We start from the raw sequence: 14,027 nt of genomic DNA, 5'->3' as shown, positions 1-14,027 counted from the left end.
TAAGACAGGAAAATACAAGTGTTTGGCAAGATCTTAAAAATGGAAGAATTTAAACTTATTAATTTTAACTCTTAGATAAGTGCAACCGAGACCCAAAAATATTATGATACGTGAAGTTCAATTTTAGAGATAAACTGAACTTTAGGGACAGCAATGAAAAAGTGGGTCTTTTAAAACAGTAATTTTCTCAAATTATTGGCTGCGAAGAGTTCTTTCTTGTAGAGACAACAAATCGTTTAAAGAACTTGACAGAAAACCTCAGTGCTATCAGAACAGAAATTCTGGTAAACAAAACAAATTTAATTACATTGTTAAACTGCAGAGGTTTCTATCTGATTTAAATGATGAAGACAACAAAGCTTTTACCACCAATTTAAATCAACATCTCTGTGCAGGAGAGATGGACACTGCTGTTGCTTTACACACAGACTACTCCTCTTGCTCCTGATCACTTTGTTGCCACATGCTCACAAAGATAATGTAAAATACACGCTTAAAGGGTGTTCAGAGAAACTTTTTCCTACTTCTTTTTCATTCTGTTTATTAAGCAGGGATGGATGACAGTAGATCAAGTGAAAGAGCAAGAAAGAGGGTCAGGGAAGAGGAGAGAGTGAGACAGAGAAGGAAGGAGAGGGAATGAGATGGAAAGAAAGAGCAGGTAGGGGAGGAAGGGAGCAAAGGCAGGAGGGAAAAAGACTTTCATATGATGGAAGAGAATGGACAGAAATAATTTGGGAAAATTTGATGAACAACTGAAATCTTCTAAGAAGCACTACAAAGTACTCTAGCATATGTGGATCCAAGTTTGACCGAGACTGCTATGGATTCAAGTTGTTCTAGGACTAGTAAAAAGCAGTCAATAGTAGAATCATAGAATCATAGTAAACTCAAGTCATTTACTAAGAATATGAAATAATGCCTATATGCCAAGAAAAATTTCTCCTTCACCTTCAAAGCAAAACTTTAGAAACAAGTTTTCTGAGCATCAGAACAATCGAAAACTCATTTCTTACAAAGGTATTTTGAGGTTGAGCTTCTGCATAGATTTGCTGGTATCAAATACAGCAACTACATGTTGCAGCCTCCTTGTCATAGAGCTCTGCATACATGCAACCTTCACTAGATAGCTGCCTATCTGTCATAAAATTTTGAAGAAAATAACGTCCTTCTATTTTCTTATATGTCAATTTAGCAGAAATTAGACATTGGAAACCAACATTTTTGTGGGTGTGGAACAGCCAGACAGAGACACACAGTGTAAATGCCCAAGTCTTGCGTCCGCGGGAAACCCAGCAAAATGCATGTGACACACAAAAGCTGCCTCTCTAAAACAGTGGTCCGAACAACAACAAGAAAAAGCCACAGAATCTCTAAATGGACAACTCAGTCATTAACTGCAATTTTATCAATTCAGTTATAGTGCAAACTTGGACAAAAACACCAAACAGTAATGACTTTATTAACATATAAAACCAAACAAACAGAAAAAGAACAGATTTTCTGTGAGGACTTTTAACAAGCACACAGTGGAGAGAAAAATGAAGAGAACAAAAGTCAAGCTAAACATTGTTGAACAAGTCGAACAACAATGTCCGAGAACACTAATGTCATGCTTCTTTCAGCAGAAAGGCAATTTTAGAAAGTGAAAATTGTAGCACAGGAAGTAAAGATGTCTTTCAATATCTCTGAAAATGCAGAGTGTGATTTCTCACAGAGAAGAAGAGACTGTACGTAGGCACATGCTTTCACACAGAAATAGGTATTTGTTCCCAGGGTTGTAACTGGAACAGTTACAAACAAGGAGTATGAAAAACACTATGGACATCTTTACTTCTCATTTACAAAATCTGGCAAGAGATCATTCTTCCACATACTCCTCAGAGAGGAAGATTCTCTCAGAAAGGAGCCCATTCAGTCTGGGTGACCTGCATCATTTTGCGGTTGCTAACCTCACTCTTTGACAATGAAATTGGCGGAGCCTCAAGCTCTGTGAAAAACTGCTTCCTAACAAGCTTACTTTTTCATGAAAACAACACAGAAAGTACTAAAAGAAAAAGAATTCTTACGTTACACAAATGGAAACTGATCTTACCATGCACAATAACTAACATTTTGCATATTGAAAGCTCCCAGTTTCTCAACAGACAATACAGAGAGAGGTTAAGTTGGATACATATATGAAAGAATCCCATGGTACTTCAGTGTGATACGCTGGTTTGAAAGAGCACCGTCAAATGCTTCCAAGGAAAAAACTCTTCCTGACAACTGGCTATTTGACTACCAGTAATAAAAGGACTTGCAAGACAGCTAGCATACATTATGCGTAAGAGTTTTCTCCTTGGTAGTAGTACAGATTTTCTCAGGAAGGGTCTAAAATGCCTTTGGCACCAAGACAAGGATCGTATGGGTAACTAAGACAAAGGTTTTCCACTTAAGTTATTACACACGTTATTTTTCAATGGCAATCAAAAAATAATTGGAATTCAAGAATCATCTTATATAGAACATAGATTCATTGCAGAAGCTGGATCTTGCATTCTTCAGGACGGGTAGAAAAATATCTGAAATAAATGCTTTTTATTTTAGGGTTGTTTTTTTAAGTACTTTACCAGTAATAGTTGCAGCTTCAGCAGACAATGGTTGCTGATTGAGACTACTTGTTTCTGAATCTATATGGAGTGTAGTCAGACTGGCCACTTCTTGCTCCTCAGCACTCTGTTGCTGTCCTGAAATTGCATCAATGTCAGTAGAAGCTGGAGTCCCTGCTTCAGTGCCAAAGCTGAAATCTGTATGAGGAAAGCACTGTATTAAATTACAATCTAAAAATATCACTATTCCAAAAAACCAAAAGCCCAGGACCTCCAAAATCCTCTATGTAAAACTTGTATGTCAATCTCCTATGCTACTAAAAGGCTGTTGCAAAATTTACATAAAATGCAACAGCAAAGCATAATTGACTAATAAGGCTATTCTCATTTTTGTCACTAAACTGTACTTCTGGAGGAGACATTCCTATTGCTTGTCATGTACTATCCTTTGTTGCTGTAAGTGCACACCTACATATCTACAACTACATATCTAAAAACTGTGATTTCTCCAATGAAATCTATCATACAAACATTATTTGTTCCTCACATAATACATGAAGTTATAATTTCTAATAACCATAATGACCCCTTCTGTTGAAGAGGAGTGGGAATGGATAAATGAGATAAATGAAAAACATTATGTTATTACATAAAGCATACTAATTTTCATGTGATATTACACTTAGTACCTCTAAGTTTTACCTAAATATTTCCAAAAGAATTAAAATAACTTCCAAAATAAGCAACATTGCATTTTTATATTTTGTGCAAAACAAATGGATACACTCCAGGGAGATGACAATATTGCTTTCTAACTTCCGTTGACTGTTGTTCGGCTTTTTGCACAGTAATATTCCAGTGTTGTTTAGTATACTATAAACACAATAGCCTCTCTTAAGAACTCTGCTTGCTCCATTAACTTGCTAATGATTTCAATGGGAAATCAAAATAAACTCTCCTTACAGTAAACTGCTGGCATACAACTTTAATGATTAAAAAAGGGGGGGAGAGGACTCCACAAGCAAAGAATCAAAATTGCTATTATTACTTGTGGAAAAATATACTTGCTTTCAAATTTGCGGCCATCATACTGGAAGGCGCTGAAAGAGTCCGAGTGGCTGTCTGAGCTGATGAGGTCGCTGCTGCCCGCGCTGGCAGGTGACGTCCATTCGGAAGGCACACCAGGGTCGTCGATAGGACGCATTTGGTTATGTTTGTTCAGAATATCAGGAAGGTCCTTGGGAACTTCCAGGCTGCCCGGACTGCTTCCTCTCCTTGTCACATTCTCAACATTGAAGAGACATAAATTACCTTACCATCTTGAATGGCTTCTTTACATGCAATTACAAGCAATTCCATGTTTGCAAATGTCAGAATGTCAGAACACAAATGTCACAAAAAAGAACTGAACAACTTTGAAATGCTACATTGTTACCAATTCGGTTCATCTGCTTTTTAAAAAACCCCCTATTTCTGCTTTCGTTGTTTTCACTAATAAACCACTTATTTCTTCAAAACAGTTGTCTCACTCTGTAAGTATTCAACAGTAACCAGAAATTCTTGACTTAAATTTGATTAAAATTTCTCATAATGAAATGGCATTTCTAGAAACATGTAGGAAAAATGCATATGAAAAGCTGGTTCAATTAGAGAACTAATTACAAGAAACAATTCAATACCTGTAAGTGAAATTAAAAAATGAGGGAAAAACATACGCGGGTGCAGTTTCATCTGTTGCAGTGACTATACCTGCAGAGAATAGTACCATGCTACAGCACACTGCCTAACCACACACCACACTAAGAACAGCTAATTTACATATAAACTATTATTCTGAAAGTAGCTGTGTCCAAAGATCTTCATGTGTGCACTTAAGGCCATTTAATTCCATGAGGCTATTCATCTGACAGTAACTTCTGCATCACCTCCACAATGAAGATTTAATAGATATGAAAACATAGACAACATAAAATGGCATGGGTTTGTGCCAAAGGCAAGGAATAATTTAGTGATATTCTTGTTTCTGATTCATAAAATCCAGAGAAATACATTTTAGTGAACTGATTCATAATGTCATTGAGGAGTTCGCACATATACGCAGGCTGTCCTATTGAACTGTAGGAAGTTTAAAGGCTTACCAGCGCACTACCACTGCGAAGTCTCTCAGCTATAAACTCATCCATGAGGTCAGGAACATTTGTATTGCTGCTGCCAATGTCACTATCAATAGTGTGCAGCTTTTGACTCATCTCCTCTCTATTAGCTAAAAGCAAATGAACAACTGTATATAGTAAAGAACATATCAAGACTTTTCGAAATAGAAGGCAACAAATTAAAAACTGCTAACTTAACAGAAATTAAAAAAAATCAGAATTGCCAAACATGCATTTTAAGAATTTCCCTCCTTTAAAGCAGATTCTACTTTAAGAATTAGTACGGCTTCTTTTTCCCACTAAAGCAGGGGTTAGTTGATTTCCAGTACCACCTTTAAGAGCAAGAAGCTTATAGGTAAGCACTACTCAAAGTTGTTAATGCTTGTTTAAGGATACAGCATGTATTCTTCCTCCATATCACAACAAATAAGTAATCAGTCCTAAAAATTTTATACAATTCCTACATTCTCCTTCTTCATCGCACTCCTAATGAACAGCATCGTAGTGGAAAAAGTAAACTAGGTTGTAGTATGCACTAATGACAAATGTCAATGTGGCACTCTATATACAGTTAGTACTAGTAGTGCAAAGAGAATACTATGTCATAAAACTACATGCTAGTTCAGGGAATGAAAATTCAGACTCTGGATATGAACAATTAATTAAGTTGGCTCGTTTATCAGCATTATATTTTTGGTACTACTACAGTGTTCATATTTAACTGTGGCTGTTAAACGGGACTTCATGATTTTCACCTCTAAAGTCTTCGAGTTATTCTAGTTCATGATTTCTCCATAGTAACTTTTTCCTCAGTATCATCTCTCATGAGACCATAGAGTAGTTTATTCTAATAATGAGGCTCTGTTAAATCTTACAGATTTCCAATAAAAGGTACTTCTAAAATTAGTGCTTTCTAGATATCTCTGATTCAGAAATCCAGATTCTGCAGAGAAGTAAATGGCTTATCTGAGACCCAGGAGAGTCAGGTTCTCGTGGTGCTCTGCTTTACAAAGACTGCCCTCAGGTGGCATTAACATCTCGATGCAGGATGCAGCACAGAACCCTCTGTTAATCACGCCAACGTTAACAAAGGGGAAAGAAAGAAAACTTACATTACTGTTGAAAGTTAATTTATTGTTCATTTAAGGTTATGTGAACTATGACAATGGATATTAGAGCGACAGCCTTCTTTTTTGGTCAGTTCACAGAGGTCCCAGTCAGTAGGAAGAAGACTATCATGAGACCTTTGTGAACATGCATGATTCCACGAAAAAAGAAAGCAATGAGAGATGTTGCCAAGAGGTAACTGCATCCATTTTGATGAATGAATACAGAAAGGCCTACAGCATGTTTTGAAAAAGACTCAAACAAAACCTTAGGACTAGACTCACAGACAACTGTCATAGTGAAATCATTCCAGTAATAGAAGATTTCTGTTTCAAAATGCTGGTTTAGAAGTTATCTGAACTAACCTCTGAATGTAAATTTCAGGGGCTTTTTTGTTTTGGAGGTGGAAAAGGAGGAAGAGGAGGAGGAGGAAGAAGAAAACACACTAAATGAACCAGAAATAATGAATAAATGAACCCAGTCGGTCAAGAGCCAGATGCTTCTGATGAATAAACTATACTCAGAGTGGAAAAGCACATTCTGATAAAATATGCATATGCCAATCATTCAGTAGGCTGAATTTTATGGCTCTGCACGGTAGATGGAAATTCAAAACTCTCAGGGCTTAATCCTTTATTAGGTCATTTACTGTCTCTTCCTCTTCCCTAACTTGATGGTCTTCAGCAGCAAAGAGGTTCAACTAAATATCTTGAGAAGGGAAATTAGTAATTTAAAGTATGTAAAAGTAACTTATGCTGGGAGAAAAATCAGCTGGCTGTAGGCGCATGCATAACCAAACAGGGAAAGCAGTGATCATCCCAAAGCCTTTTGATTGCTTATCAAGAGCTTGCTTCAGTTGCATTAAGCCAAACTGGTGCTGCCTTTCTCCTTTTGCGCTCTGCACACTGTTAGTGCTCACCTGCAGCTTTCCTTCCAAAATAGCCCATAACATGACTGTACAGATCCCTCAGTGGAGCCTCTGCTGGCATTCTGTTCTGCCTCTGTGGGGAAACATTTGCCTTCGGCTTCGAAAGAGCATGTACAACAGTTTTATAAACACCACCCAGGGAGCCCTGCTGTTGTGCTGACTCCTGACCTGATGCTCTAAAGGCAGTGCGATTATGGAACTGATTAACCGTGATACCTTCTTTCTGCAACGTGGCTGCTTGCGTTTCTGTAGATTCCTTAATTTGCTTGCTGCCAGCTGAAGCAGCACTGATTGCATCTAGAGGTCTATATATTCCAGGTCTAACCAGCTCCGTGACAGCTGACGAGCTGGTGCTGGCAGCGGTACTGCTGTTGCTGCTACCGCTGCTGCTGCTGCTGCTACTGAAGCCACCGAGTTTACGAAGTCTTGCTTTCCAAGCAGCCTCTTTGCTCTCAAGAGGATTGTAAAATTGAACCGATTCTGTAGAGGGCCTAAAAGTAACATGAACGCTATTTCTTTTTTTAGTCGTTATTTTCATGATTTTGGCCCTATGAGTTACGGTTTCTGATATACTCCTTTTAGTTGGTGACAGTTTGCTTGTGCCTGTGATGTGAGGCATTTGAGGGTTAACTTGTGCTTTAGGAAGAATTCTCTTTGCATGCATAACACGTGAGTTGGTTACTTTTTCATTAAACTGGGCACTTCTATGCTGTTCAGCTACCGCTGCTTCCACAACTAAATCTACCTCAGCCTCAGTGGCTGCTTGCCTGTACAGGTATCTCTTCCCTTCTTTGCTGCTAGGACTATGTGACCCACGATCAAACACGCTTTCATATTGTTTATCAATATTTAACTGTCTGGCTTTATCGAGCGCTTGACTTCTTGTAAAAATGTCTACTTGAATAGGTGCAATATTACTTATAAAGCCACTTTGGTTTTGTTCTAGGTGCAGCTCTGTGTTATCGGCTCTTTCTGTAACAGTGATGCTATTTGTGCATTGACCGGTCTGATCTCTATTTGCTAATCCATCACTCCTATTAACTGATGCATCAACTTCGTGAGCAGAAGCCTCACATTTATCTATCTCAAAGTTACCGCAAAGTTCTTCTTTTTCTTTAAGATATTCTCTCAGAGAGGAAAGGAGATCATCTTCACCTTCAAGGTCAACATATTGGCTTTGTTCAAAGGCTGTGCTTGCAAATTCTACCGGCCCTATTAAATGACAAAGATGGTCATAAATACTATCCCCAGCTTCCAAGGAGGACTCTCTGCTATTTGTATCAGTGATATGGCTTTCAGTGGATCTATGCATTGAAGAGGTCTCAGTGGAACTCTGTAAGCTTGGAGCATGATGGGATGAACTGTCAATGACAGGAACTGCACCTTTGGCTCGTTCAACTGCGAATGGTTCCAGGATGTCAGAGGTGCTGCTGCTTCGTGGCAGTGGCTGTTCCTCATTTAATGCACCAAAAACTTCACTTGGAGCATCCTCACTCTGTGAAAAATGTCTGACTCGAGGTGGACGTGGAAGAATTTGAGTATCATCGATGTCTGTAGGAAAAAAGCATATGTAACATGCACTAAACTTTACATACAGAGCCAGTATTTGTATACCACTACATCCTAATTACGTGACTTTAAAAGCCAGGAAAGTCCAGAGCCTTGTTTTCTTAAGTACAACAAAAGTACTTTTTCCAGGACTACAGTGTTAAAAACACACGCACATAATATCCAGTACAGAATGTCATATAAATGAGTTAGACCATCAGAACACAGTTTTAAATGTTAACATGCATGAGAACAAACAGTGAGACCATGGAACGTTTGGAAATACAGTTAAAGCTAGGGCTGTGCCAATAAGTTCAATAATTCAACCAGTATAATTCCAGCTAGTTTGTTCAGGAAACAGTTACCTAGAATACAAATTAGCTTAACAGTAGTATCCTGCATGGAATTTACATCTTCAGAAAAAATGCACAACTCCAAGGAGAACAAGCAAATTTTCTGGAAGACTACAATTGTCTACTGAAGTGGCAAACTATTACTTTTTTATAACTTACATGAATATATATCAATCACTGAAATACCAGAAAGAGTACTATCAAAGAATTATGAATATTATGGCATATGTAATATAGTATACACCTAAAGACTAAAGCCTTTAAATGACAGGGAAGATCAGGCCCATTATAGATTACTGTAATTAATGACTAATTTCAAAGATATACTCTTTTTCCCCTAGAAGGATGTTTTGTCTCTAATCTTCAGAACGTGAAACTAAATACCTAACGCAGGCTTATCTCTCCCTCTTCTTCCAGTTTTACTCAAGCAAATGTGACCTTTATGAGAATTATCAAATTAAGCACTCTGCTATTGAGAAACATCCTACAGCCTCATAACAGTTAACATCACAGTAAACCCACTTTTCTGTATGAAAAGACCAGAACGCTTGTTATGACCCTTTAAATTAGTGCTTGTCTCTGCTGACACTGCTAATATCTTAACACCAGCACAGAGTTAACTGCAACGAAAGCTGCAGCTTCAACATGCATCACCTAGGAATGGGACAGAAGTACCTTCAGCCCACTTCGCATCATCACCAAAATAAAGAACCTGCACTCTTCTCTCAAGATTTCCTATTATGTTACAGGAACACTACACACTCACAAATTGATGGTGTAGGCAAGACTAAGTATCTCTCACAGACAATTCAACTAACTGCAAGAATTTGTGCTATCCTTTGCAGTCCTTTTAGAGGATAGGCACTCGTAGAGTAATGTAAAAACCACTTGCTCAGTTTTCTGTTGGTTTCTTTCTGATAGAATCCATTATTCCCCAGACTTATTTTTGACCACCTACCACTTTAAAAGCATTCCTGCAACTTTTTATGTCAGGAATAACAATGAAGAGCTTAAATGAACACCAACAAGAGGTACTTGCTAAAATAAAGAGACCTACGTTGTTTTTCTATCTAGAGGGTTTATCATCAGGATAGTAATAGTGAAATTACTCAAAATCAGCACAAAATTTAAGCTTCTTTCCCTCCTCCTAAATCTGATGTGTTACTGCCAAAAAACTTCCCCAAACAACTATGCCGAATAAATTTTAAAATATTAAAATACTTCATATCATTACTTCATGGATCTTTATATGTATTTCAGTAATATTTAATAATGATAATCTGAATTCACCGTAAAAAGTTCTCACACTTCCCTGAGAATGCTGGAGATGAATTCTCATGTTTTCCCTTTGAGCAAAGCATATAAACAGGAGGAATGAGATACATCTGTACTTAACTAAATGCATGTATTGGAAGAAGATGAAAAGTGGTATTTCCATGCTCCATTTTTCAGAAAAGTTAAAGTTTGGCCTGATACAAAGTTTACTGAACCATAAAGAAGCTATTAGAAAGTAGAAAGGTCTACATCGGAAAAAAGAGAGTAGACATCCAAGCTATTTCTGAAAATAAACATGAACTGAAAATCACACATGGACCAATTTCTTATCCCTTTCTTCTCTCTTCAGCTTTGATAAGCAACAAATTTCTAATACCTTTTCCTCTTCAAGTTACTACCAACCATACGAATTAACACCCTCTGAAATTAGTGTCCCTCTGTAGCTGGAACTGCTATTTCAAACTCTCTATTGACTTAGGCAGAGATTAACACGGGTTATGCTTATATATTCTCAAAGCTATTTCTTAGAGCCGCAAGGAAAGGACCTTAGGATTCAGTAATACGTATGGTAGTACTATATATGAGACTAATACATGTAACTATGATACACTGATCTGACCTTGAACCCTCAATAAGCATCTTTCACACCTTTTATAAACTTAAGCAGCAGCCTGAGGATTGCATACTGTGCATGCACGCAGTGATTACGGTCTTCTAGGATGTTAAAAATTTCTGGATGGAGAACTTCAAATGCATGCCAAGCAGCTCCACAAATTGAAATAAATTCAGCTAGATTTATTTCAATGTTGATCCAGTATTAATTTTAGGTGCTCACATATGCATGACTAGCACATAGAAGTACACAAACATTTTCAAACAAATGTGTAGTGCTTGTGCCAACAGAGATTCCTTTTTTGTAGGGCAGAGGAAGAAATTACGGAAATGAAAAATGCTCTGTTATTGCAATATCGGCACTGAAAATCCAGACAATGTTTAAAAACCCAAATGAACCTTCATAACTAGGGCTTCACCCTTGCCACACGGGTACACAATCAATTCCAGCGAAGTTTTCACCAACTACATCACACTTGTGCACCAGAAGGCCGTGCACTGGACGCACTGCACGTACTTAAAAGAATCACTGCCCTGGTTCCTGATAGTTACAGCAAGGACAAGATTTAGACTGGTAGCTCTAGCCAATCTCACCCAATCACAGTTTCCCTTAAATCAACCTTACCTCTCCTTTTTCTGCTAGCAGGCAGAAAGAAAAGGTAATTTTTCAGCATCAGGCAGGAGACAAGATATGCTAAAATACAGACTGATGAGACACATATTCTGGCAAGACAGCATGAGTGCAATTAGAAGATTCCCATATAATAGTGGGACAAGATTATGTTTCATCGTGGAAAGTTAGTTCAGAAAGCATAGAAAAACGCCCATGTTTTGCTTCTCAGCTTTCATTTACATTCTTGTATAAGAACACACTCATTCTGTGAGTTTCTGGGTTTAAATAATTACAGCCATATTGACATTACAATTATGATTTTCTTATATTTCATCTTAACAGTTACTTAATGATTACAGAGCAAAGCTGTAAAGCCATAATATACGTCATCCTTTTATGTTAGTACTTCCTTTGATTCTTTTAGTCCCAGTGGGTAAGGAAAAATCTCCCACCTGCAATTTATTAGTTTGCCATCGTGGCTCACTGCTTCCAGGAATCCTGCCTACGTTTCATCGACACTTTTTTCCCACAAGCAGTCTTGTACCTGAAAATCCTCAGTTCCAGGAATGAATGGTTATTTTGCTAGTTATCCTGTAAATGTGTAAGACCGGATTTCCTATGTTCTAACAGGTTAAAAGAAAAGTTGTTTTTAGAAATCTTGCAAATTCACAACAATTGCACTATACCAAATCAATTTACTAACTCGACATCTTAAACCATAAATCTCTACTTCCGTTTTTTGAATCCTAACTGAAAGTTGCAAATATTTTGCACGTGGAAATACAGTGTAACTTAAAGACTACATATTAAGGAATTGCAATCTTAGGAAAAGCATCCTCTATGATGCTAGATGTCAATATTGAGCTCTTGCAATAAATCTTGTTAACCTACTGACTGACCTTCCAAGCAGAAACATTATGTCTCAATAAATAACAAAATGTAGTGGGGTGTTGTGCCTTACTCTTGAAAATAATATACTGTACTTTAGACAAAATAAAGGTTTTCCAACAAACATTTTCTTTTGGACCACCTGTCACCTGATTCACCAGTGTTTAGTGAGTTAATCTTTCAATGAGGACTTTCACACCTAGAAAGGAGCTGAACATTACTGCAGAAAATATAAAATTAGGGCATCCTATTCTCTTGGAATAATTTGAACTTTCCTCCCCTTTGAGTTGTCTTGTATCTGAAAGTCAGTTTAGATAACATTGATACTCAAATAATGATGAAATAAGAGGAAGGGTTGTCACAACTAGCTTAACAGCATTCATTAACTACAGCATACCTACAATAGAAATAATCTGATTGCTTCCCAAATTACATGCTGCACATCTAGACACAGAAGGCTTTCAGAAAATAATATATTTACTGTAAGAAGAAAAAGGCAAGGAAAAAGGATAAAGCTCTGTGTTTAAAATAAAAGAAAAAAAGAGAGAGTGCGCAATAAAAAAGCAGGAAATTAAAGCAGCAAAGTGCACTCTGATCCAGTGGATAGTTTTTCCTTTAATTTGCTGCCTCCCCATCAACACTCTAAGAGCTTGCTTTTGTTAACTAGAGCTTTTCAGTTTTCTGTTAACATTCAAGATTCTTGGGCACATGATGAAGCTGTTTGATAAGACACCAAAACCAGGAAGTGCCTGGGATGTTTTCTGTGTTAGAAGTGCAAAGGTCTGTAGAATTATTTCACTTCTAAAAATTATATTCATCATTCAGTTTTTGTATTGAATGAGAGTTAGCAGTTTTGCCTTCTTTAAGATGGGATGATTGTCAGTTACTATATGACAAAATAACAGTTCACTATGGAAGCTCATGTCCTTCTGCAGGTGCTCTCAAGAACTTCATTAAGAATTGACTATTTCCAGCAACATTATGGCCAGGTAAGATCTATTTCCTAATATGCTGTTCATGTATCATTCCTAAAAAACCCCTTATTTTCAAAGTTCTAATAACTTATATCACATTTGTATTCATGTGTTCACTAATGTATTAAATCTAATTTGTATTTTATTGTTCTTTATTTCTGGTGTCAAGATTTGCATTCAGCTCTGTTTCAGGTTTTCACTGTGACAGCCTGGTTTCTCTAGAGTTGGTTCCTTGAACTCTACTCATTCTCCATTTATGTTTTTGGATTGAATACTAAAGCACCTAGTTTCTGCGTCACAAGAAGACTTCATTTTGAACATATAACAAAATACAATTAGGAAAACACAGTTCTTGATACTTCGTGGATAAAGGAGGCAGAAGAGACAGGGAAGGAAAACAACGAAAAAAGGTAACTTACATTAAAAAATTACTGCCATTAAGTCCTTGTTTGTACACAGGTTTTGTCTTGGTGATTGGGGGAAAAGCAAAAAAGCAGCATAATATGATTGTCAGTCTTAGTATGCTATCGATTTATACCTATGTCACAGCTGGAGCCCTGAGCACAGGAAAAAATGTTACCTGTAAGCTTTCACGCATGCAGTTTTAAAACCTGAATTAATTCTAATTGTTCAAGCTGTTTGTTCAAAGAAAATTACCCAAATAAAGCTACTGTCAAGCTTCTATCCAATCACACTGCTGGACCAAACATAACGTTGATAAAAACTAGAACTCTGTAAAAATGGATCATTCAGGAAACATCACCAAAACTACAGCATTTTAGAATTCCAAACTGCATATATTTTAAAATGTTTTTATGTATTAATGAAAAATAGGCATACGGTAAAGCATATTATATGATACCATGTACTTCACACATTCTTTTTTCATGGGAGAAAAAGTATATTAGTATCATGGTTGTCTAAAGAACATCCATGACACTAAAATAAAAAAATTTACATCGAAAAATGTAAACGGCAAATCAAAGTA

At 37.0% G+C, this 14,027-nt stretch overlaps 1 protein-coding gene across 1 annotated transcript in view; it reads right to left on the bottom strand.

Moving 5' to 3' along the window:
• RALGAPA1 (Ral GTPase activating protein, alpha subunit 1 (catalytic)) overlaps positions 1-14,027 on the bottom strand; it is a gene marked incomplete at its 5' end in the record, with an annotated part of 127,758 nt that overhangs the window by 73,023 nt on the left and 40,708 nt on the right. The window contains 4 exon segments of the mRNA XM_009869913.1: positions 2,610-2,786; positions 3,657-3,873; positions 4,727-4,851; positions 8,160-8,327. Of these exon segments, the coding sequence (XP_009868215.1) occupies positions 2,610-2,786; positions 3,657-3,873; positions 4,727-4,851; positions 8,160-8,327 (687 nt within the window).

Source organism: Apaloderma vittatum, unplaced genomic scaffold (assembly GCF_000703405.1).
Source record: "Apaloderma vittatum isolate BGI_N311 unplaced genomic scaffold, ASM70340v1 scaffold3655, whole genome shotgun sequence".
NCBI classification, from domain to species: Eukaryota; Metazoa; Chordata; class Aves; order Trogoniformes; family Trogonidae; genus Apaloderma; species Apaloderma vittatum.
This window is presented reverse-complemented; position numbering and strand designations above follow the sequence as displayed.